Source organism: Somniosus microcephalus, chromosome 13 (assembly GCF_052327205.1).
Source record: "Somniosus microcephalus isolate GS21.2 chromosome 13, FLI_Smic_1.0, whole genome shotgun sequence".
NCBI lineage: Eukaryota > Metazoa > Chordata > Chondrichthyes > Squaliformes > Somniosidae > Somniosus > Somniosus microcephalus.
In genome coordinates, this window is record NC_140999.1 from 7,364,717 (window position 1) to 7,387,653 (window position 22,937).

At 47.6% G+C, this 22,937-nt stretch overlaps 1 protein-coding gene across 1 annotated transcript; it reads right to left on the minus strand.

Moving 5' to 3' along the window:
- Positions 1-1,890: 1,890 nt before the first annotated feature.
- On the minus strand, positions 1,891-7,021 carry mrpl34 (mitochondrial ribosomal protein L34). Its single transcript, XM_086004438.1, has 2 exons — positions 6,912-7,021; positions 1,891-2,321 (listed from the first exon to the last, which is right to left on the minus strand). The coding sequence occupies exons 1-2, from the start codon at positions 6,944-6,946 to the stop codon at positions 1,991-1,993; spliced, it is 366 nt and encodes a 121-aa protein (XP_085860564.1). The 5' UTR covers positions 6,947-7,021; the 3' UTR covers positions 1,891-1,990.
- Between the last annotated feature and the right edge of the window lie 15,916 nt (positions 7,022-22,937).

The window sequence follows — 22,937 nt, forward strand, 5'->3', positions numbered from 1 at the left end:
AATCCAAATGGTTTCATTCAGCAGCGACGAAATTACTTGTCCCGATTTGCTCAAAACTTCATTTAAAAGCAAAGATTTAAAAATCACAACATAACCGACACTCGACAATAATCTCTCAGGAGTGGGCAGACCTTCTGAGTGACCATTCTGCAGGCATGAGTCTGGACAATGAGCGCTGACTGGCTACTCGACTGTGGGGGCATCACAGCCCAGCTCAACCCTCTAACTACATGACATTCACACGTGCGTTTCCAGTAGGCATCACTGGATAGAGATCAGGAGCAGGAACCACGTGTGATTTTTTCTCTCTCCCCCCGCCCCCTTCAGCCCAGGTGCGTTGAGGCCAACTGTATCACAGAATCCCCACAGTGCAGATAGAGGCCATTTCGGCCCATCGAGCCTGCACCGACACATATCCCACCCGATCCCCGTAACCCCACGTATTTAATCCCCTAACTGTAGTGGCCCAAATCCTGCTGGGTGAGTAACAGGGAGTTTACAACACACGGTGTTATTAATGCGCCAATCAGCAAGTTCAGGTGAAGGAGTGATACACCGGGAGTTGCGAATCTCCAGAACTTGCTGGCCGATTTACGCCGCTCCGCCATTTGCCTCGCACAAACAGCATCTTGGCTTCAACCTCCCCGCTATTTTTAAGAACTTGCCGGATTTGCCCCTTAAACTCACCGCAGAAAGTTAGGGCTGGAACGTAATACCCCTTTAACGACGTGATAATTGTTAATGCAATGCCACTCAACCTCTCGGCCCAGAAAGGGAACAATTTAAACTGTTGAGTCTCATTCCTGCAGGTAGTAAATTCTTCTTAGCGGTTTAATTTTTTTTTAATGTTTTTTTACTTGTCCTTTCTGTCTCTTTTCTCTCGCTTTTAATCCAATCTTTCGCTCTCTTTCTGTACCTGATTTGACTCCATTAACCCCATTTCCTTCTCTGTTGCTCCTGTTTTCTTTCTCAATCCTTCTATCTCTTGGATTAAGGAGATAGACTCTTGGTCCCATCGTTCACCGAGGTCCCAGATGCCCCATTACCCTCGCAACATCCAGGGCAAAGATTCTTTGGGCAGAGGTTTGCAGGAAAAAGCGTAGCTAACGGCAATACCTGGGCCATTGCTCGCCCTATTCTTGACCGATCTAAAGGCGGAAGTCACATCCCCATCCACATCCATGGGGCTGTGGTGGAAAGGGTGGACAGCTTTAAGTTCCTCGGAGTCCACATCACGGAAGACCTCTCCTGGTCCCTCAATACCTCCTCTTTGGTGAAGGCGGCCCAGCAGCGCCTATATTTCCTAAGGAGGCTGAAGGGATGTAACCTGTCACCCCTGATCCTCTCTAACTTTTACCGCTGCACAATAGAGAGCATCCTGACGAACTGTATCACAGTGTGGTATGGCAGCTGTAGCTACTATGACCGGAAAGCCCTGCAGCGGGTAGTCAAAACTGCCCAACGCATTACCGGCACCCGGCTACTGACCATAGAGCACATATACCAGAAACGCTGTTTATGGAGGTCACTGACCATCATCAAAGACCCTACCCACCCCAGCCACAGTCTGTTCGCCCCCCTGCCATCTGGGAGACGCTACAGATGCATTCGCACCCGAACGACCAGATTTAGGAACAGCTTCTTTCCCAGGGCTGTCATCCTACTGAACTCCACAAATAAACTCTAAAGCCTGCACATCTGCCAATGCACTTTATTATGGTTATGTTAATGTATTACAAGCCAAATGAATGTTGAATGTTTAAATGTCTTAATCTAAATGTACACTCTCGGGAGCCGCAAGCCTACATTTCGTTGTACTGCACTTGTGCACTAACAATGACAATAAAGTTGATTATTATAATGCCCCAAACAAAAACAGCAGACACCCAATTAAGCCCAAAGAGTTTAATATAATATATACAAAGATGTTCAGAGTCACTCAGCTTGTCTGGTCCCAGTCGGTTCACGTCTACAGGACTCAACGTGAGGCTCAGTGTGTCAGCGATTTCCGGCCCTTGAGCATCCTGCGTAGAATCACCTCGATGCCGCCCCGGGTGCTGATGCGCTTCTGCCAGCCGTGGGTCCGTATCCGCTTGATGGTCTTCGGCTGGTACTCGGTGCCGCGCTTCTTCGTCCGGATCTGCTGCTGTTGCAGGCTCCAAGGGAAGAGCCGGGCGGCCAGGCCACCGGTCTCCGCCCGCCCCCCCGCTGCCAAGCCCGGGGTCAGGGGGCCAGCGGGCCGCGACAGGGCAGAGCTGCAGACCTCGCGCGGGCTGGAGTTCGACGACACAACAGGGGCCAAGTACTGCGCCGGGTGCCACCTGTGGGAAGCAACAAAGATGGCAGAGGATGGGCTAGCGAACTTTGGTTTTACTCTAGGAACGAGCTGGAATAGGAGATGGCTAGGAATAAGACTGGAGAATTTTAGCTACGAGGAAAGATTGGATAGGCTGGGGTTGTTTTCTCTGGAACAGAGGAGGCTGAGGGGAGATTTAATTGCGGTGTATAAAATTATGAGGGGCCTAGATAGAGTGGATAGGAAGGACCTATTTCCCTTAGCAGAGAAGTCAATAACCAGGGGCCATAGATTTAAAGTAATTGGTAGAAGGATTAGAGGGGAGTTGAGGAGAACTTTCTTCACCCAGAGGGTGGTGGGGGGTCTGGAACTCACTGCCTGAAAGGGTGGGAGAGGCAGAGACCCTCATCACATTTAAAAAGTACTTGGATATGCACTTGAAGTGCCGTAACCTACAGGGCTACGGACCAAGAGCTGGAAAGTGGGATTAGGCTGGAGAGCTCTTCGTCGGCCGGCACAGACACGAGGGGCCGAATGGCCTCCTTCTGTGCTGTAAATGTCTATGATTCTATGGCCATTCGGTCCATTTTTATAAGTCCAAGTATGTAGTCGAACTATTGTTAACTCTCTCCTGCACTGGGGTCATACACAGACCATTGAAATGCCAGCGGTTTAGCATTGTGTATACCAGTCTTGCTGTTCCACTGTGGTAGTCCACCAGTATCACCCATTCATTTCAATACGGAGGGGTGGGAGTTTGATGAGAGTAAATGAGGAGAAACTGTTTCAACTGGCTGGGGGGGGAGGGGGAGGGGGCAGGGGGGTCAGTAACCAGAGCGCACAGATTTAAGATCATTGGCAAAAGAACCAGAGTGGAGGCCGAGGTAAAAGATGTTTCCACTTACTGGGGAGACCAGAACATAAGATAGTCACTAATAAATCCAACAGGGAATTCAGGAGAAATGTCTTTACCCAGGGAGTGGTTAGAATGTGGAACTCGCTACCACATGGCACGGTTGAGGCAAATAGCACAGATGCCTTTAAAGGGAAGCTAGATAGGTATATGAGGGAGAAAGGATTAGGAGGATATGCAGATGGGGTGAGATGAAGAGGGGCGGGAGGAGGCTCGTGTGGAGCAGAAACACCGGCACGGAGCAGTTGGGCCGAATGGCCTGTTTCTGGGCTGTAAACACTATGTAATTCTATGTAATAATTTTTTTTATAAATGGTAATTTCACTCCCCAGCGCTCTTCCCTCTCCTGCCTATCTTTCTCCATTTAGAGAACGGCATTTACTCTGCCTCAAGGCTTTTTAACCAAAACCTGCAGCACACAGGCCATTAATCCATGGTCCGTAGAAATACTGGGTTGATTGTTTGCCGAGTTCAATTCCAACTCCAAAACAATGCAACCAGACTCTCTCTCTCTTGCTCGCTCCTGCCAGCTGAAACGGCTCGCTCTCAATTTCATTTGGATACAGCGTCAGTCTCATTCTTTTGGGTGCAAGCCCATATTGCAATCTCACTCAGAGAGAGACCAAGAGGGCAGTGAAACAGGTACAATCTAATCCATCGCTGACTCCAGCCGACCCATTTCACTTCTGGACTTTTCTGCAACATTTCTACCTTGGCCACACTCCCCGAGATAAATCAAGCATTACTCTAGAGTAAAATAACAACAGAAAATGCTGGAAACACTCAGCAGGCCAGGCAGCATCCGTGGAGAGAGAAACAGAGTTAACGTTTCAGGTCTGGGACCCTTCATCAGAACTGGAAAAAGCTGGAGATGGAACAGATATTAAGCAGGTGCAGAGACACTAGAGTGTCTCTCCAGCCTTACATATATTAAAAATCTTACATCTGCACACATTAGGTTCCAACTTTTACCATTATAAAACGCTGCAATTACACCCTTCCTGATTTGAGGCGCTGCAGCACCCCCACTGGGGGGAGGGTGTAATTACAGCGTGACAAGTTTACAGAGGAAGCTCCCTTATAAACATGGAATTTATTGTAGCAATGTATAAAAACAGGGACAGAATGTATGACTCTATGATGGGGACTGAAGTAGATCTCTGCTATCTATTTATCTCTCTCTGTCGCTTTCTACCCTATCTTGATAACCCTTAACTTAATTCCTAGAATCACAGAATGGTTACGGCACAGAAGGAGGCCATTCAGCCGGTCGAGCCCGTGCCGGCTCTCTGCAAGAGCACTCAGCTAGTCCCGCTCCCCTGCCCTTTCCCCGTAGCCTTGCAAATTTTTCTCCTTCAGGTGCTGATCCAATTCCCCTTTGAAAGCCACGATTGAATCTGCCTCCACCACCCTTTCAGGCAGTGCATTCCAGATCCTAACCACTCGCTGAGTTAAAAAGTTTTTCCTCATCTCGCCTTTGGTTCTTCTGCCAATCACCTTAAATCTGTGTCCTCTGGTTCTCGACCCTTCCGCCAATGGAAACAGTTTCTCTCTATCTACTCTGTCTAGTCTAGACCCCTCATGATTTTGAAAGACCCCGCATGATTCCTAACCAGGTTAGTCTTTTAAAAAGAATTAAAATACTTTAAGTCTAAAAAGGTGTTAAAAATAAAATCTACACAATTTACTTAAAGCTCAAAGCCTTTTCAGAAAGCTGAATAGATCTTAATATATGAAGTCACATGAAAACAGTGAGGCTGTGATTTTCAATTTAGTAAAAGTGCTTGAATTTTGACAAAGCCACTTATGCCGAGCGTGTTAATCAGCACAGCATTAAAAATGGGGAAGGTCCAAGGGATACTTTTTGTTCAAAGTAATTCCCTTAAATGTTTACATTAAAAAAACTTACTATTTTAATTATTATTTTTACATCCAACCTGTAGTCACCTTCCCTTCTAGGAGACTCCTATGGAGCATAAACACCAGATAAGACTTGTTGGGCCGAATGGCCTGTTTCTATGCTGTAATTTCTATGTAATAGTGAGGTATCCAACCCCACCAGAGACATGCTACCCTCTGCGCAATTTTCCACTATAACTGCTTCCCTCTACCAACCACAAAAAAAATTCAAATTACCTCCTATCTGGACAACGGGTGGCCGGCTGCGCTCAAGAATCTCCCCCCCACCCCCCAAGACCATTATTCACTGTAATAACAGAAAATGCTGGAAATACTCAGGTCAAGCAGCATCTGTGGAGAGAAACAGATTTAACGTTGCTTCTCTCACCACATGGTCAGCTGTGGCTCAGTGGGTAGCACCCTACCACCTCGGAGTCAGAAGGCTGTGCGTTCATAGTCCCACTCCAGAGACTTGAGAACAAAAATCTAGGCTGACACTCCAGTGCAGTACGTCTTTCGGATGAGATGTTAAACCGAGGCCCCGTCTGCCCTCTCGGGTGGATGTAAAAGATCCCACGGCACTATTTTGAAGACCAGGGTGTTCTCTCCGGTGTCCTGGGGCCAATATTTATCCCTCAATCAACATCACTAATACAGTTTATCTGGTCATTATCACATTGCTGTTTGTGGGAGCTTGCTGTGCACAAAGTGGCTGTTGCGTTTCCTACATTACAACAGTGACTACACTTCAAAAAGTACTTCATTGGCTGGAAAGCGCTTTGGGACGTCCTGAAAGGCGCTATAGAAATACAAGTCTTTCTTTACCTCAGGACGTCTCCGAACACTTCACAGCCAATGAAGGACTTTTTGAAATGCAGTCGCTGTTGTAATGTAGGAAATACAGCAGCCAATTTGCGCACAGCAAGCTCTCACAGACAGCAATGTGATAATGAGCAGATCATCTGTTCTTTTAGTGATGTTGATTGAGGGATAAATATTGGCCCCAGGACACCGGGGAGAACTCCCCCTGCTCTTCTTCGAAATAGTGCCACGGGATCTTTTACATCCAACTGAGAGATCAGGCGGGACCTCGGTTTAACATCTCATCTGAAAGACGGCACCTCCGACAGTGCAGCGCTCCCTCAGTACTGCCCCTCCGACAGTGCGGCGCTCCATCAGTACTGCCCCTCCGACAGTGCGGCGCTCCCTCAGTACTGCCCCTCCGACAGTACTGCCCCTCCGACAGTGCGGCGCTCCATCAGTACTGCCCCTCCGACAGTGCGGCGCTCCCTCAGTACTGCCCCTCCGACAGTGCGGCGCTCCCTCAGTACTGCCCCTCCGACAGTGCGGCGCTCCCTCAGTACTGCCCCTCCGACAGTGCGGCGCTCCCTCAGTGCTGCCCCTCCGACAGTGCGGCGCTCCCTCAGTGCTGCCCCTCCGACAGTGCCGCGCTCCCTCAGTACCGCCCCTCCGACAGTGTGGCGCTCCCTCAGTGCTGCCCCTCCGACAGTGCCGCGCTCCCTCAGTACTGCCCCTCCGACAGTGCGGCGCTCCCGCAGTACTGCCCCTCCGACAGTGCGGCGCTCCCTCAGTACTGCACTGGGAGTGTCAGCCTAGATTTTTGTGTTCAAGTCTCTGGAGTGGGACTTGAACCCACGACCTTCTGACTCAGACACGAGAGAGTGCGGCCCACTGAGCCACTGGCCGGCGCTGTAGAAAATGCAAGTCTCTCTTTCTTTAACTGAGCCCCTCAGTCAGTAAGCCCAGGCGACATTCCCGGCTAGGCCGCGGCCCGCGGTCTACCTGCAGCCCCGCACCGCCGCCCTCAGCAAACTCATCTCCTCCGCCTCGCCGCTCCTCGGGCTTCAGTAGGCCCGCCGCTCTCCCGCCGTCTCATTGGCCCACAGCAACCAGGCAGCGTCTCGGCCAATCACAAAGCCCCTTGCGACACAGGCGAGCACGCATGCGCGCCCCCGCGCTCAGCCCTCTGGGAGTTGTAGTTGACTGGCTCCCTCCAAACCTTTTCTGCAACTCAGCAACAGCAAGAACTTGCATTTATAGAGCGTCTGTAACAACAAGAACTTGCATTTATAGAGCGACTGTAACAACAACAACTTGCATTTATATAGCATCTGTAACAACAGCAACTTGCATTTATATAGCGCCTTTAACAAAAACAACTTGCATTTATATAGCATCTTTAACAACAACAGCTTGCATTTATATAACGCCTTTAACAAAAACAACTTGCATTTATGTAGCACCTGTAACAACAACAACTTACATTTATGTAGCACCTGTAACAACAACAACTTGCATTTATATAGCATCTTTAACAACAACAGGTTGCATTTATGTAGCATCTTTAACAACAACAGCTTGCATTTACAGCTGCTGAAACCTCTAGACTTGACTATTCCAATGCACTCCTGGCTGGCCTCCCACGTTCCACCTTACGTAAACTTGAGCTCATCCAAAACTCGGCTGCCCGTGTCCTAACTCGCACCAAGTCCCGTTCACCCATCACCCCCTGTGCTCGCTGACCTACGTTGGCTCCCGGTTAAGCAACGCCTCGATTTCAAAATTCTCATCCTTGTTTTTCAAATCCCTTCCATGGCCCTTGCCCCTCCCTATCCTTGTGACCTCCTCCAACCCTACAACCCGCCGAGATCTCTGCCCTCCTCTAATTCTGCCATCTTGAGCATTCCTGATTATAATCGCTCAACCATTGGTGGCCGTGCCTTCTGTTGCCTGGGCCCTGAGCTCTGGAATTCCCTGCCTAAACCTCTCCGCCTCGCTACCTCTCTTTCCTCCTTTAAGACGCTCCTTAAAATCTACCTCTTAACTGCCCTAATTTATCCTCATGTGGCTTGGTGTCAAATTTTTTGACTTAAAATACACCTGTGCAGCGCCTTGGGACATTTTACTACATTAAAGGTGCTATATAAATACAAGTTGTTGTTATATAGCACCTTTAACAACAACAATTTGCATTTATAAAGGGCCTGTAATGTGGTTAAAAACGCCCCAAGGCGCTTCACAGGAGTGTTATCAAAAAATATTTGACTCAGAGCCACATATATTAGGACCAGTGACCAAAACCTTGGTCAAGGAGGTTGGTTTTGAAGAGCGTCTTAAAGTAGCAGAAAGAAAGACTTGGATTTCTACAGCGTCTTTCACCACCTCAGGACGTCCCAAAGCGCTTTACAGCCAATAACGTAGTTTTGAAGCATAGTCACTGTTGTAATGTAGGAAACACGGCAGCCAATTTGTGTACAGCAAGCTCCCACAAACAGCAAAGTGATAATGACATAAGCACATAAGAATTAGGAGCAGGAGTAGGCCATACGGCCCCTCGAGCCTGCTCCGCCATTCAATAAGATCATGGCTGATCTTTGACCTCAACTCCACTTTCTCGCCCAATCCCCATATCCCTCGATTCCCCGAGAGTCCAAAAATCTATCAATCTCTGCCTTGAATATAATCAACGACTCAACATCCACGGCCCTCTGGATTTGATTGGGATTACGGAAACATGGCTCCAGGGCGGCCACGTCTGGGAACTCAACATCCAGGGGTATTCAATATTCAGGAAAGATAGGCAAAAAGGAAAGGGAGGTGGGGTAGCATTGCTGGTTAAAGAAGGGCTTAACACAATTGTAAGGAAGGATATTGGCTCTGATGATGTGGAATCTGTATGGGTAGAACTGAGAAATACCAAGGGGCAGAAAACGTTAGTGGGAGTGGTATATAGACCTCCAAACAGTAATGCAGAGGTTGGGGATGGCATTAAAAGGGAAATTAGAGAAGCGTGCAATAAGGGCACAGCAGTCATCATGGGTGACTTTAATCTACATATAGATTGGGCTAACCAAATTAGTAACAATACTGTGGAGGAGGAATTCCTGGAGTGTTTAAGGGATGGTTTCCTGGACCAATATGTTGAGGAACCAACCAGAGATCAGGCCATCTTAGACTGGGTATTATGTAACGAGAAAGGATTAATTAGCAATCTTGTTGTACGAGGCCCCTTGGGTCGGAGCGATCATAATATGATCGAATTCTTCATTAAGATGGAGAATGAAGTAGTCGACTCAGAGACTAGGGTCCTAAATTTAAATAAAGGAAACTACGATGGTCTGAGGCGCGAGTTGGGTAGGATTGATTGGGGAATGTCACTCAAAGGGTTGACGGTGGATAGGCAATGGCAAACATTCAAAGACCGCATGGATGAACTACAGAATTTGTTCATCCCAGTTTGGCATAAAAATAAAACAAAAAAGGTGACTCAACCGTGGCTAACAAGGGAAATTAGGGATAGCATAAGATCCAAGGAGAGGACATATAAATTGGCCAGAAAAGCAGTAAACCTGAGGATTGGGAGCAGTTTAGGATTCAACAAAGGAGGACAAAGGGATTAATTAAGAAAGGGAAAATAGAATATGTGAGTAAGCTTGCAAGGAACATAAAAACTGACTGTAAAAGCTTTTATAGATATGTGAAGAGAAAAAGATTGGTGAAGTCAAGCGTAGGTCCCTTGCAGTCAGAATCAGGGGAATTTATAATGGGGAACAAAGAAATGGCAGACCAATTAAATACATATTTTGGTTCTGTCTTCACAAAGGAGGACACAAATAACCTCCCAGAGATGCCGGGGAACATAGGGTCTGATGAAAGGGAGGAACTGAAAGAAATCAGTATTTGTAGGGAAATGGTGTTAGGGAAATTGATGGGATTGAAGGCCGATAAATCCCCAGGGCCTGATAATCTACATCCTAGGGTACTTAAGGAAGTGGCCCTGGAAATAGTTGATGCTTTGCTGATCATCTTCCAGCATTCGATGGAATCTGGAACAGTACCCATGGACTGGAAGGTAGCTAATGTTACCCCACTATTCAAAAAGGTGGTAGAGAGAAAACGGGGAATTACAGACCGGTAAGCCTGACATTGGTAGTGGGGAAAATGCTAGAGTCCATTATAAAAGATGTAATAGCAGAGCACTTGGAAAACAGTGACAGGATCGAACAAAGTCAACATGGATTTACAAAAGGTAAATCGTGCTTGACTAATCTACTGGAATTTTTTGAGGATGTAACTGGTAAAATAGATAAGGGAGAACCAGTGGATGTGGTGTATTTGGACTTTCAGAAGGCTTTCGTTAAGGTCCCGCATAAGAGATTAGCGTGTAAAGTTAAGGCACATGGGATTGGGTGCAAGGTATTGACTTGGATAGAGAACTGGTTGGCAGACAGAAAGCAAAGAGTTGGAATAAACGGGTCTTTTTCCGAGTGGCAGGTAGTGACTAGTGGGGTACCGCAGGGATCGGTCCTTGGGCCCCAGCTATTCACAATATATATTAATGATCTAGACAAGGGAACTAGATGTAATATCTCCAAATATGCAGACGACACAAAGCTGGGTGGGCATGTGTGCTGTGAGGAGGATGCCGAGAAACTCCAGGATGATTTGGACAGGTTGGGTGATTGGGCAGATGCATGGCAGATGCAGTATAATGTGGATAAATGCGAGGTTATCCACTTTGGTGGCAAAGACAGGAAGGCAGATTATTATCTGAATGGCAATAGATTGGGAGAAGGGGAAGTGCAACGAGACCTGGGTGTCCTTGTGCACCAGTCGCTGAAGGTAAGCATGCAGGTGCAGCAGGCGGTTAAGAAGGCAAATGGCATGTTGGCCTTCGTAGCGAGAGGGTTTGAGTACAGGAACAAGGATGTCTTGCTGCAGTTATACAGGGCCTTGGTGAGACCACATCTTGAGTATTGTGTGCAGTTTTGGTCGCCTTATCTGAGGAAGGATGTTCTTGCCATGGAAGGAGTTCAGCGAAGATTCACCAGGCTGATACCTGGGATGGCAGGAATGACGTATGAGGAGAGATTGGGTCGATTGGGCTTGTACTCGCTGGAGTTTAGAAGAATGAGAGGGGATCTCATTGAAACTTATAAAATTCTGACAGGACTGGACAGACTAGATGCAGGAAGGATGTTCCCGATGGTCGGGGAGTCCAGAACCAGGGGTCACAGTCTAAGGATAAGGGGTAGGCCATTTAGGACAGAAATGAGGAGGAATTTCTTCACCCAGAGAGTGGTGAACCTGTGGAATTCTCTACCACAGAAGGCAGTAGAGGCCAATTCATTAAATATATTCAAGAAGGAGTTGGATATATTTCTTAAGGCTAAAGGGATCAAGTGGTATGGGGAGAAAGCAGGGACCGGGTATTAAATTTGGATGATCAGCCATGATCGCATTGAATGGCGGAGCAGGCTCAAGGGGCCGAATGGCCTACTCCTGCTCCTATCTTCTATGTTTCTATGTACACAATTCCAAAGATTCACAACCCTCTGAGTGAAGAAATTCCTCCTCATCTCAGTCTTAAATGGCTGACCCCTTGTCCTGAGACTATGACCAGATAATCTGTTTCAGTGATCTTGATTGAGGGATAAATATTGGCCCAGGACATCGGGGAGAACTCTCTTGCTCTTCTTTGAAATAATGCCATGGGATCTTTTACGTGAGAGTGGTAGAGAGGCGGAGAGGCTTAGGGAGGGATTTCCGGAGCTTAGGGTCTAGGCAGCTGAAGGCACGGCTGCCAATGGTGTAGCCACGAAAATCGAGGATGCTCAAGATGTCAGAATTGGAGGAGCGCAGAGAGGGGACGTCTTATTGGCCAATTAGGATGTCACTGGGCTGCCCCAGGTGTCATCCATCCAAATCAAATAAATCTAATAAAAGTGGCCCCTTTTTAAAGGGGCACAAACAATAAACATTAAATTATTAATAAAACCAAAGGAAACTGAGCAAATTAAATCATAATATTGTTTTCCATGTCAACAATACGCTCCAGTCCCTCCGGTGCCCACCGACCGCGAGATGAACTCAGGAGCGAAGGGGAAAAAATGCTTCAAAACAAAACAAGCCACATGAGCTTTGTTCTTCACGCATGACGATGCCACCTGAATCTTACGAGATTGGTGCCTTGTCACCTGCTATTCTAGTGTCAGCTGTGGCTCAGTGGGCAGCACCCTCGCCTCTGAGTCAGGAGGTTGTGGGTTCAGGGTCCCACTCCAGAGACTTGAGCACAAAACGCCAGGCTGACACTCCCAGTGCAGTGCTGAGGGAGTGCTGCACTGTTGGAGGTGCAGTCTTTCGGATGAGATGTTAAACCGAGGCCCGGTCTGCGCTCTCTCAGGTGGACGTACAAGATCCCATGGTCACTATTCTGAAGAAGAGCAGGGGAGTTCTCCCCGGTGTCCTGGCCTTTACTTACCCCTCAATCAACATCACTGAAACAGATTATCTGGCCATTACCATGTTGCTGTTTGTGGGAGCTTGCTGTGCGCAAATTGGTTGCTGCATTTCCTACATTACAACAGTGACTACACTTCAAAAAGTACTTCATTGGCTGTAAAATGCTTTGAAATGTCCGGTGGTTGTGAAAGACGCTGTAGAAACACAAGTCTTTTGTCTTTCTTTCTTTTATCACTTACCATTATAGTGGGTAACATTGAACTTCGACAGGGGCCGAAAACTGTCGGGTATTGGATGGACATCCCGTTATACACCTTGCCTGATTTTCCTTTCTGTTGATTTCAGTGATATATAACGGGCAGTCAATCCAATATCACCAGTTTTCCACCCCCAATGAAGCTGAAAGTTACTCTCTTACATTTTGAGGGCTTATCTCAATAGTCACAGAGTCATAACGGCACAGAAGGAGGCCATTCGGCCCATCGAGTCTGTGCCAGCTCTCTGTGGAGCAAACCAGTCAGTCCCATTCCCCCGCTCTATCCCCGTAGCCCTGCAAGTTTAGTTCCCTCAAGTGCCTATCCAGTCTCCCCTTGAAAACATTGAGTGTGTCCATTTCCGCCACTTCCTTCGGCAGCGAGTTCCAGTCGCTGCATAAAAAAGTTTTTCCACACATCCCCCCTGTATCTCTTGCCCAAAACCTTAAATCTGTGTCCCCCTAGTCCTTGTACCATCAACTAGTGGGAACAGCCTTTCCCCGTCTAGCCTATCCAAACCCGTCATAATCTTGTACACCTCTATCAAATCACCACTCAACCTCCTTTGCTCTAATGAAAACTAATCCAGCGTCTCCAACCTGTCCTTGTAGCTAAGAACCCCCATCCCCGGAACCATTCTGGTAAATCTCCTCTGCACCCTCTCAAGGGCCTTCACATCCTTCCTAAAGTGTGGTGACCAGAACTGGACGCAATACTCCAGTTGTGGCCTAACCAGAGCTTTATAAAGGTTCAGCATAACTTCACTACTTTTGTACTCAATACCTCTATTTATGAAGCCCAAGATCCCATATGCTTTGTTAACCACTCCCTCAATATGTCCCGCCACCTTCAGGGACCTATGCACATTAACTCCCAGGTCCCTCTGTCCCTGCACACTCTTTAAAACTGTGCCATTAAGTGTATATTGCCTCTCCCTGTTCCTTCTGCCAAAATGCATCACCTCACACTTCTCTGTATTAAATTCCATCTGCCACTTGTCTGCCCATTCTGCTAGCCTTTCTATGTCCTGTTGCAGTCGATTGGTATCATCCTCACTGTTTGCCACACTCCCAAGTTTGGTGTCATCGACAAATTTAGAAATTCTACTCTGTATTCCAATATCCAGGTCATTTATATATATCAAAAAAAGCAGTGGCCCTAGCACTGACCCTTGGGGAACACCACTGTCTACCATCCTCCAGTCTGAAAACAGCCATTTACCACAACTCACTGTTTTCTGTCCTTAAGCCAATTCCTTATCCAAGCTGCCACTGACCCACCTATTCCATGAGCCTCAAATTTGTTTACCAGCCTTCTATGTGGTACTTTGTCAAACGCCTTCTGAAAATAATACCTTCTTCCTTTCTTCCTCCACTCCTAAAGAAACTGACTTACAAACAATAAGAGTAAAGAGGTGATGATAAAAATGTAAAAGGCAATGGTTAGGCCACAGTTAGAGCACTGTGCGTAGTTTTAGGCACCCATATAGAAAGGACATTAAAGCCATAGAGAGCGTATAGTGTAGATTCACAAGGATGATGCCAGGGTTGGGAAATTATAGTTATGAAGAGAGACTTGAGTTTATAATAATTTTTTCATTCGCGGGATGTGGGTGTCGCTGGCAAGGCCAGCATTTATTGCCCATTCCTAGTTGCCCTCGAAGGTGGTGGTGAGCCGCCTTCTTGAACCGCTGCAGTCCGTGTGGTGAAGGTGCTCCCACAGTGCTGTTAGGGAGGGAGTTCCAGGATTTTGACCCAGCGACGATGAAGGAACGGCCGATATATTTCCAAGTCGGGATGGTGTGTGACTTGAAGGGGAACTTGGAGGTGGTGATGTTCCCATGCGCCTGCTGCCCTTGTCCTTCTAGGTGGTAGAGGCCGTGGGTTTGGGAGGTGCTGCCGAAGAAGCCTTGGCGAGTTGCTGCAGTGCATCTTGTAGATGGTACACACTGCAGCCACGGTACGCCGGTGGTGGAGGGAGTGAATGTTTAAGGTGGTGGATGGGGTGCCAATCAAGCGGGCTGCTTTGTCCTGGATGATGTTGAGATTTTTCAGTGTTGTTTGAGCTGCACTCATCCAGGCAAGTGGAGAGTATTCCATCACATTCCTTACTTGTGCCTTGTAGGTGGTGGAAAGGCTGTGGGGAGTCAGGAGGTGAGACACTCGCCGCAGAATACCCAGCCTCTGACCTGGTCTAGGAGCCACAGTATTTATGTGGCTGGTCCAGTTGAGTTTCTGGTCAATGGTGACCCACAGAATATTGATGGTGGGGGATTTGACGATGGCAATTCCATTGAATGTCAAGATGAGGTGGTCATTGCCTGGCACATGTGTGGCGCGAATGTTACTTGCCACTTATCAGCTCAAGCCTGGATGTTGTCCAGGTCCTGCTGCATGCGGGCATGGACTGCTTCATTACCTGAGGAACTGTGAATAGCACTGAACACCGAGTTACAGGGACTATTTCCTCTTGAGTGGAGAGAAGTCTAAAAGGAGATTTAATTGAGATTTATTTAAATTTTGACAGGTGAATGAGGAGACATGATTTCCCCTGGCTGGGGAGTCAGTGACAATGGGTAATCAATTTAAAATTGTCACGAAGACAGTGAAGAGAAAGGTTAGGAGAGAGTTCCCTCCCAGAGGGTTATGATGGAATGCTTTGCCACAGAGGAAGGTAGAAGCAGAGATCATTAAACCTTTTAAGGGAAAAGTGGATCAATACTTGAATCAGAGGAAGATACCGGGCCATGAGGAGAGAGCAGGCAGTGGGATTAGTTTTAGAGATTTCTAGCGAAGAGCTGGCACAGGCAAAATGGGCCAGATGGCCTCCTTCTGTGCTGTAAAATTCTATGGTTCATGCTGAGATAGAAACACAAGAATGTACAGCTCAGAAACAGGCCATTCAGCCCAGGTGGTTATGCTTCACACGAGCCTCCTCCCACTCTAATAACTTCATCTCACCCTATCCCCACCACCACGGAAGCCAATCTTCAGCCAATTCAATTCACTCCACGTGATATCAAGAAATGGCTCGGCGCACTGGATACAGCAAAGGCTGTGGGCCCCGACAACATCCTGGCTGTCAAGCTGAAGACTTGTGCTCCAGAACTAGCTGCGAAGCTGTTCCAGTACAGCTACAACACTGGCATCTATCTGACAATGAGGAAAACTGCCCAGGTATGTCCTGTCCACAAAAAGCAGGATCAATCCAATCCGGCCAATTACTGCCCCATCAGTCTACTCTCAATCATCAGCAAAGTGATGGAAGGTGTCATCGACAGTGCTATCAAGCAGCACTTACTCACCAATAACCTGCTCACCAATGATCAGATTGGGTTCTGCCAGGACACTTGGCTCCAGACCTCATTAGAGCCTTGGTCCAAACATGGACAAAAGAGCTGATTTCCAGAGGTGAGGTGAGAGTGACTGCCCTTGACATCAAGGCAGCATTTGACCGAGTGTGGCATCAAGGAGCCCTAATATAACTGAAGTCAATGGGAATCAGGGGGAAAACTCTCCACTGGCTGGAGTCATACCTAGCACAAAGGAAGATGGTTGCGGTTGTTGGAGGTCAATCATCACAGCCCCAGGACATCGCTGCAGGAGTTCCTCAGGGCAGTGTCCTAGGCCCAACCATCTTTAGCTGCTTCATCAACACCCTTCCCACCAACATAAGGTCAGAAATTGGGATGTTCGCTGATGACTGCCAGTGTTCAGTGCCATTTGCAACTCCTCAGATAATGAAGCAGTTGATTCCCGCGTGCAGCAAGACCTGGATGACATTCAGGCTTGAGCTGATAAGTGGCAGGTAACATTCGCGCAACACAAGTGCCAGGCAATGACTATCTCCAACAAGCGAGCATCTAACCACCGCCCCTTGACATTCAACGGCATTACCATCGCCGAATCCCCCACCATCAATATCCTGGGGGTCACCACTGGCCAGAAACTTAACTGGACCAGCCACATAAATATTGTGGCAACAAGAGCAGGTCAGAGGCTGGGTATTCTGCGGCGAATGTCTCACCTCCTGACTCCCCAAAGCCTTTCCACCATCTACAAAGCACAAGTCAGGAGTGTGATGGAATACTCTCCACTTGCCTGGATGAGTGCAGCTTCAACAACACTCAAGAAGCTCGACACCATCCAGGACAAAGCAGCCCGTTTGATTGGCACTCCATCCACCACCTTAAACATTCACTCCCTCCACCACCGGCGTACCGTGGCTGCAGTGTGTACCATCTACAAGATGCACTGCAGCAACTCGCCAAGGCTTCTTCGGCAGCACCTCCCAAACCCGCCACCTCTACCACCTAGAAGGACAAGGGCAGCAGGCGCATGGGAACACCACCACCTCCAAGTTCCCCTCCAAGTCACACACCATCCTGACTTGGAAATATATCGGCCGCTCCTTCATCATCACTGGGTCAAAGTCCTGGAACTCCCTCCCTAACAGCACTGTGGGAGCACCTTCACCACACGGACTGCAGCGGTTCAAGAAGGCGGCTCACCACCACCTTCTCAAGGGCAATTAGGGATGGGCAATAAATGCCGGCCTTGCCAGCGATGCTCACATCCCATGAACGAATATTTAAAAAAAAAATCCTATTCCTTTCTTCCTGTTTGATACCTGGGATGGCAGGAATGACGTATGAGGAGAGATTGGATCGATTGGGCTTGTACTCGCTGGAGTTTAGAAGAATGAGAGGGGATCTCATTGAAACTTATAAAATTCTAACAGGACTAGGCAGACTAGATGCAGGAAGGATGTTCCCGATGGCGGGGGAGTCCAGAACCAGGGGTCACAGTCTAAGGATAAGGGGTAAGCCATTTAGGACAGAGATGAGGAGGAATTTCTTCACCCAGAGAGTGGTGAGCCTGTGGAATTCTCTACCACAGAAGGCAGTTGAGGCCAATTCATTAAATATATTCAAGAAGGAGTTAGATATATTTCTTAAGGCTAAAGGGATCAAGGGATATGGGGAGAAGGCAGGGACAGGGTACTGAGTTTGGATGATCAGCCATGATCGCATTGAATGGCGGAGCAGGCTCGAGGGGCCGAATGGCCTACTCCTGCTCCTATCTTCGATGTATCTATGTTTCCTCTAGCTTCCCCTCAAAGGCATCGATGCTATGTGCCTCAATTACTCCAGGTGGTAGCGTGTTCCACATTCTCTCCACTCTCTGAGTAAAGATACAGTCCACAGGTATCATCAGCCTGCTAGCTGGAGGAGGGGGAGGAGGAGATAAAAGTGGGCAGCAAACCGGAGCCTTCAATGACTTCTCCCCCTCGCTAGGCCAGGTACACTCAGACCAGTTGTGTGCTTTGCTCAGATCAGATAACCCAGCACAGACCATTTGGTGCTTAAAACTGGAAAACTTCTTGATCTATGCACCTCAATGGGAAAAAGAAAAGACTTGCATTTATATAGCGCCTTTCACGACCACCCCAAAGTGCTTTACAGCCAATTAAGGACTTTTTGAAGTGTAGTCACTGTTTTAATTTTGGAAATGCGGCAGCCAATTTGCACACAGCAAGCTCCCACAAACAGCAATGTGATAATGACCAGATCATCTGTTTTTAGTGATGTTGGTTGAGGGATAAATATTGGCCCCAGAACACCGGGGAGAACTCCCCCCTGCTCTTCTTCGAAATTGTGCCATGGGATCTTTTACTGAGAGAGCAGACGGGGCCTCGGCTTAACGTCTCATCCGAAAGACGGCACCTCCGACAGTGCGGCACTCCCTCAGCACTGCACTGAGAGTGTCAGCCTAGATTTTTGTGCTCAAGTCTCTGGAGTGGGGACTTGAACTCACAACCTTCTGACTGAGTAGACGTGCGTGCCGCCCACTGAGCCGCGGCTGACACACATAGGAGGTCCATTTACCATCTGAGCCATTTATTTGGTTTTAATGTGAATTTCTGATCGAAATCTTAAATCTGGAGAAAGTCGAATGTCAATTCTTATCCATTCCAGCACTCGCACAATTACATTCCAGACTTAATACTGCGTTAATGCTAGGGAATACAAATCAGTGCTGGAAATGTGTGTCACAGCAGGACTGTCCCTCTGTTTGAAGAGCTATCAGGGTTGGCAAGTAGGCTTTTGTTTTTACTCTCCTAAATTAACTTTTTATTTGCCAAAAGCTATTAGTCAAACGGAAAGAGCGCTGCAATAATATATTGTTGTGATCTGGAATGCGCTGCCTGATAGGGCGGTGGAAGTCGATTCGGTAGTTACTTTCAGAAGAGAATTGGATAAATACTCGAAGCCCTGCAGCGGGTAGTAAAAACTGCCCAACGCATTACCGGCACCCGGCTACCGACCATAGAGCACATATACCAGAAACGCTGTTTACGGAGGTCACGGTCCATCATCAAAGACCCTACCCACCCCAGCCACAGTCTGTTCGCCCTCCTGCCATCTGGGAAACACTACAGATGCATTCGCACCCGAGCGACCAGATTTAGGAACAGCTTCTTTCCCAGGGCTGTCATCCTACTGAACTCCACAAATAAACTCTAAAGCCTGCACATCTGCCAATGCACTTTATTATGGTTATGTTTATGTTAATGTATTACAAGCCAAATGTATGTTGAATGTTTAAATGTCTTAATCTAAATGTACACTCTCGGGAGCCGCAAGCCTACATTTCGTTGTACTGCACTTGTGCACTAACAATGACAATAAAGTTGATTATTATTATTATTAAGGGGAAAACATTTGCAGGACCATTGGGGGAAAGAGCAGGGGGAGTGTCCGGCCCCCAGAGTCCAGGCCGCACTCTGCTCCTGCGGGCCTGAAGACGTCGGGACTGGGGCTCGCGACACTCGGAGCGCCTGCGCATTGAAGCCTGCTCCTGCCGGACTGCGTGGCCTGGTACAGTTAGTGCGCGGCACCCCCCCCCGAGCCGTACAGCTTAAAGAGAACATTGGAGCGGGACTAATTGGACAGCTCTCTCAAAGAGCTGGCACAGACACGATGGGCCGAATGGCCTCCTTCTGTGCTGCGAGATTCTATGATCTTTGCCGAAGAGAGGTGCGAAGTGGGCTGATGCAACAGGCTGTAAAGAAAGAGATTAAAGCAATTTGAGGATTCAAGAAGGCTGGAGAATCACGCTGGTGTTATTAGCAAACAGCTGAGATTGTTTTTCAGCTCAGTAAAGCTGAAACTAACTCACCCCCCGGGGACTGGAATTTTCCACTGAATAACTATCCCGTGTGTGCTGAGAGGAGGGAGATGAATAAATAGATTCACAGACAGGTAAGCAGCCAGGTACGGAGGTCACGGTCCATCATCAAAGACCCTACCCACCCCAGCCACAGTCTGTTCGCCCTCCTGCCATCTGGGAGACGCTACAGATGCATTCGCACCCGTACGACCAGATTTAGGAACAGCTTCTTTCCCAGGGCTGTCATCCTACTGAACTCCACAAATAAACTCGAAAGCCTGCACATCTGCCAATGCACTTTATTATGGTTATGCTTATGTTTATGTATTACAAGCCAAATGTATGTTGAATGTTTAAATGTCTTAATCTAAATGTACACTCTTGGGAGCCGCAAGCCTACATTTAGTTGTACTGCACTTGTGCACTAACAATGACAATAAAAGTTGATTTGATTTGATTTGAGGTAGATAGCTAAATCTAAGATACATAAAAAGATATTTAACTAGTTCACCCATCACCCCTGTGCTCGTTGACCTACACTGGCTCCCAGTCCGGCAACGCCTCAATTTAAAAATTCTCATTCTTGTTTTCAAATCACTCATTGGTCTCGTCCCTCCCTATCTCTGTAACCTCCTCCAGCCCCACAACCCTCCAAGATCTCCGCGCTCCTCCAATTCGAGCCTCTTGTGCATCCCCGATTTTCATCGCTCCACCATTGGCGGTCGTGCCTTCAGCTGCCTGGGCCCCGAGCTCTGGAATTCCCTCCGTAAACCTCTCCGCCTCTCTCTTCTCCTTTAACACGCTCCTTAAAACCTACCTGTTTGACCAAGCTATTGGTCATCTGTCCTAATATCACCTTATGTGGCTCGGTGTCAAATTTTGTTTGATAATCGCTCCTGAGAGGCGACCTGGGATGTTTTACTACATAGGATTACGTGGGATATACAGCACAGAAACAGGCCATTCGGCCCAACCACTCCATGCTGGCGTTTATGCTCCGCTCGAGCGAGTTCCACATTCTCACCACTCTCTGGGTAAAGAAGTTTCTTCTGAATTCCCTATTGAATTTCTTGGTGACTATCTTATATTGATGGCCTCTAGTTATGCTCTTCCCCACAAGTGGAAACACTCTCTGTGTGTCCACTCCATCAGAACCTTTCATAATTTTAAAGACCTCTATTAGGTCGCCCCCTCAGCCTTTTTTCAAGAGAAAAGAGACCCAGCCTGTTCATCCTTTCCTGATATGTATACCCTCGCATTTCTGGTATCATCCTTGTAAATCATCTCTGCACCCTCTCCAGTGCTTCTATATCCTTTTTATAATATGGCAGAAAGCCAGTTTAATGCTGCATCAACTAGTCGCAGTCTGATGAAAGAAGTTCCTAAAATGCGAGCCGTAATCTTTTAGAGGCTGCCTGACTTGGAATGTCTTTCCATTGTTTTCTGCTTTTTTGGGGGGCTAATGGAAATGCTCCCAGGACATTGCCAACTAGATAGGTGAAGATAAAAGATGAATATAAAAGAGGTCATCACACTCAGAGAGATGAATATAATGTGTATGGAAGGACCTAGGACACAAGGAATGTGGGCAGGGATGAATATGATGTCATAACATTACAACAGTAATAGACTATTTTTAAAAGAAAAAGTACTTCATTGGCTATAAAGCACTTTGGGACGTCCTGAGGTCATGAAAGGCGCTATATAAATGTAAGAGGTTATACCTATTAGGAAAGATTGAGCAGGCTGGGGCTCTTTTATCTTGAAAAGAGAAGACTGAGGGGTGACCTGCTGATCGAGGTCTTTAAGATTATTCAAAAAAAAGACTTGCATTTATATAGCACCTTTCACGACCACCGGACATCCTAAAGTGCTTTACAGCCAATGAAGTACTTTTTGAAGTGCAATCACTGTTGGAATGTGACAGTCAATTTGCACACAGCAAGCTCCCACTAAACAGCAATGTGATAATGACCAGAGAATCTGTTTTAATGATGTTGAGGGACAAATATTGGCCAGGAATAACTGCCCTGCTATTCTTTGAAATAGTGCTAATGGGATCTTTTACGTCCACCTGAGAGGGCAGACGTCTCATCTGAAAGGCAGCACCTCCGACAATGCAGCACTCCCTCAGCACTGTACTGGGAGCATCAGCCTAGATTTTTATGCTCAAGTCCCTGGACTGGGACTTGAACCCCCAACCTTCTGACTCAGAGACAAGGGTGCTACCCACTGAGCTACGGCTGACACTGAAAGGGTTTGATAGGGTAGACGTAGAGAAGATGTTTCCACTTGTGGGGGAGACCAGAACCAGGGGCCATAAATATAAGATCGTCACTAATAAATCCAATGGGGAATTCAGGAGAAATTGCTTTACCCAGAGAGTGGTGAGAATGTGGAACTCGCTGCCACAGGGAGTGGTCGAGGTGAATCGTATAGATGCATTTAAGGGGAGGCTAGACAAGCATATGAGGGAGAAGGGAATAGAGGGTTATGCTGATAGATTTAGATGAGGAAAGACGGGAGGAGGCTCGAGTGGAGCATAAACGCCGGCATGGACTGGTTGGGCCGAATGGCCTGTTTCTGTGCCGTATATCCTATGTTTTCAGGTACTGGCTGTGAATAACCAGCATCTATTTCAGATATACATGTATCCATCTGTGAATCCAGAGAGTGGTGAGAATGTGGAACTTGCTACCACAGGGAGTGGTTGAGGTGAATAGCACAGATGCATTTGAGGGGAAGCTGGATAAACACAAGAGGGAGAAAGGAATAGAAGGATATGGTGATGGGGTGAGATGAAGAGGGGTGGGAGGAGGCTCGTGTGGAGCATAAACACCAGCACGGAGCAGTTGGGCCGAATGGCCTGTTTCTGTGCTGTACATTCGATGTCTTTCTTCTCCTTCCTTTCTTTCTCAGACCAATCAATCCACCGCTCTTTTGAAAGTTATACTTCTCCAGGGAGTAGCTAAGTCATACAGAGCAGGGACCGGTCGGCCCCAGGTCTGCACTGAGTTAACCTCTCTCAGCTGGCTAGTGGGAAGGACGGGGCAATTAGCTTCAGCACCCCCTTAAGACAGGGAAGGGGAGATCAACCAGGGTTCCCCTTCCTGACTGCGAACCAGTGACCCATGCTGGGG

Bases quoted from the DNA above. Each gene is read 5' to 3' on its own strand.
- mrpl34 (XM_086004438.1), bottom strand. From the start codon at position 6,946: ATGAGTTTGCTGAGGGCGGCGGTGCGGGGCTGCAG. The intron at 2,322-6,911 runs GTAGACCGCGGG...TGCTTCCCACAG, and splicing joins GCGGCGGTGCGGGGCTGCAG to GTGGCACCCGGCGCAGTACT.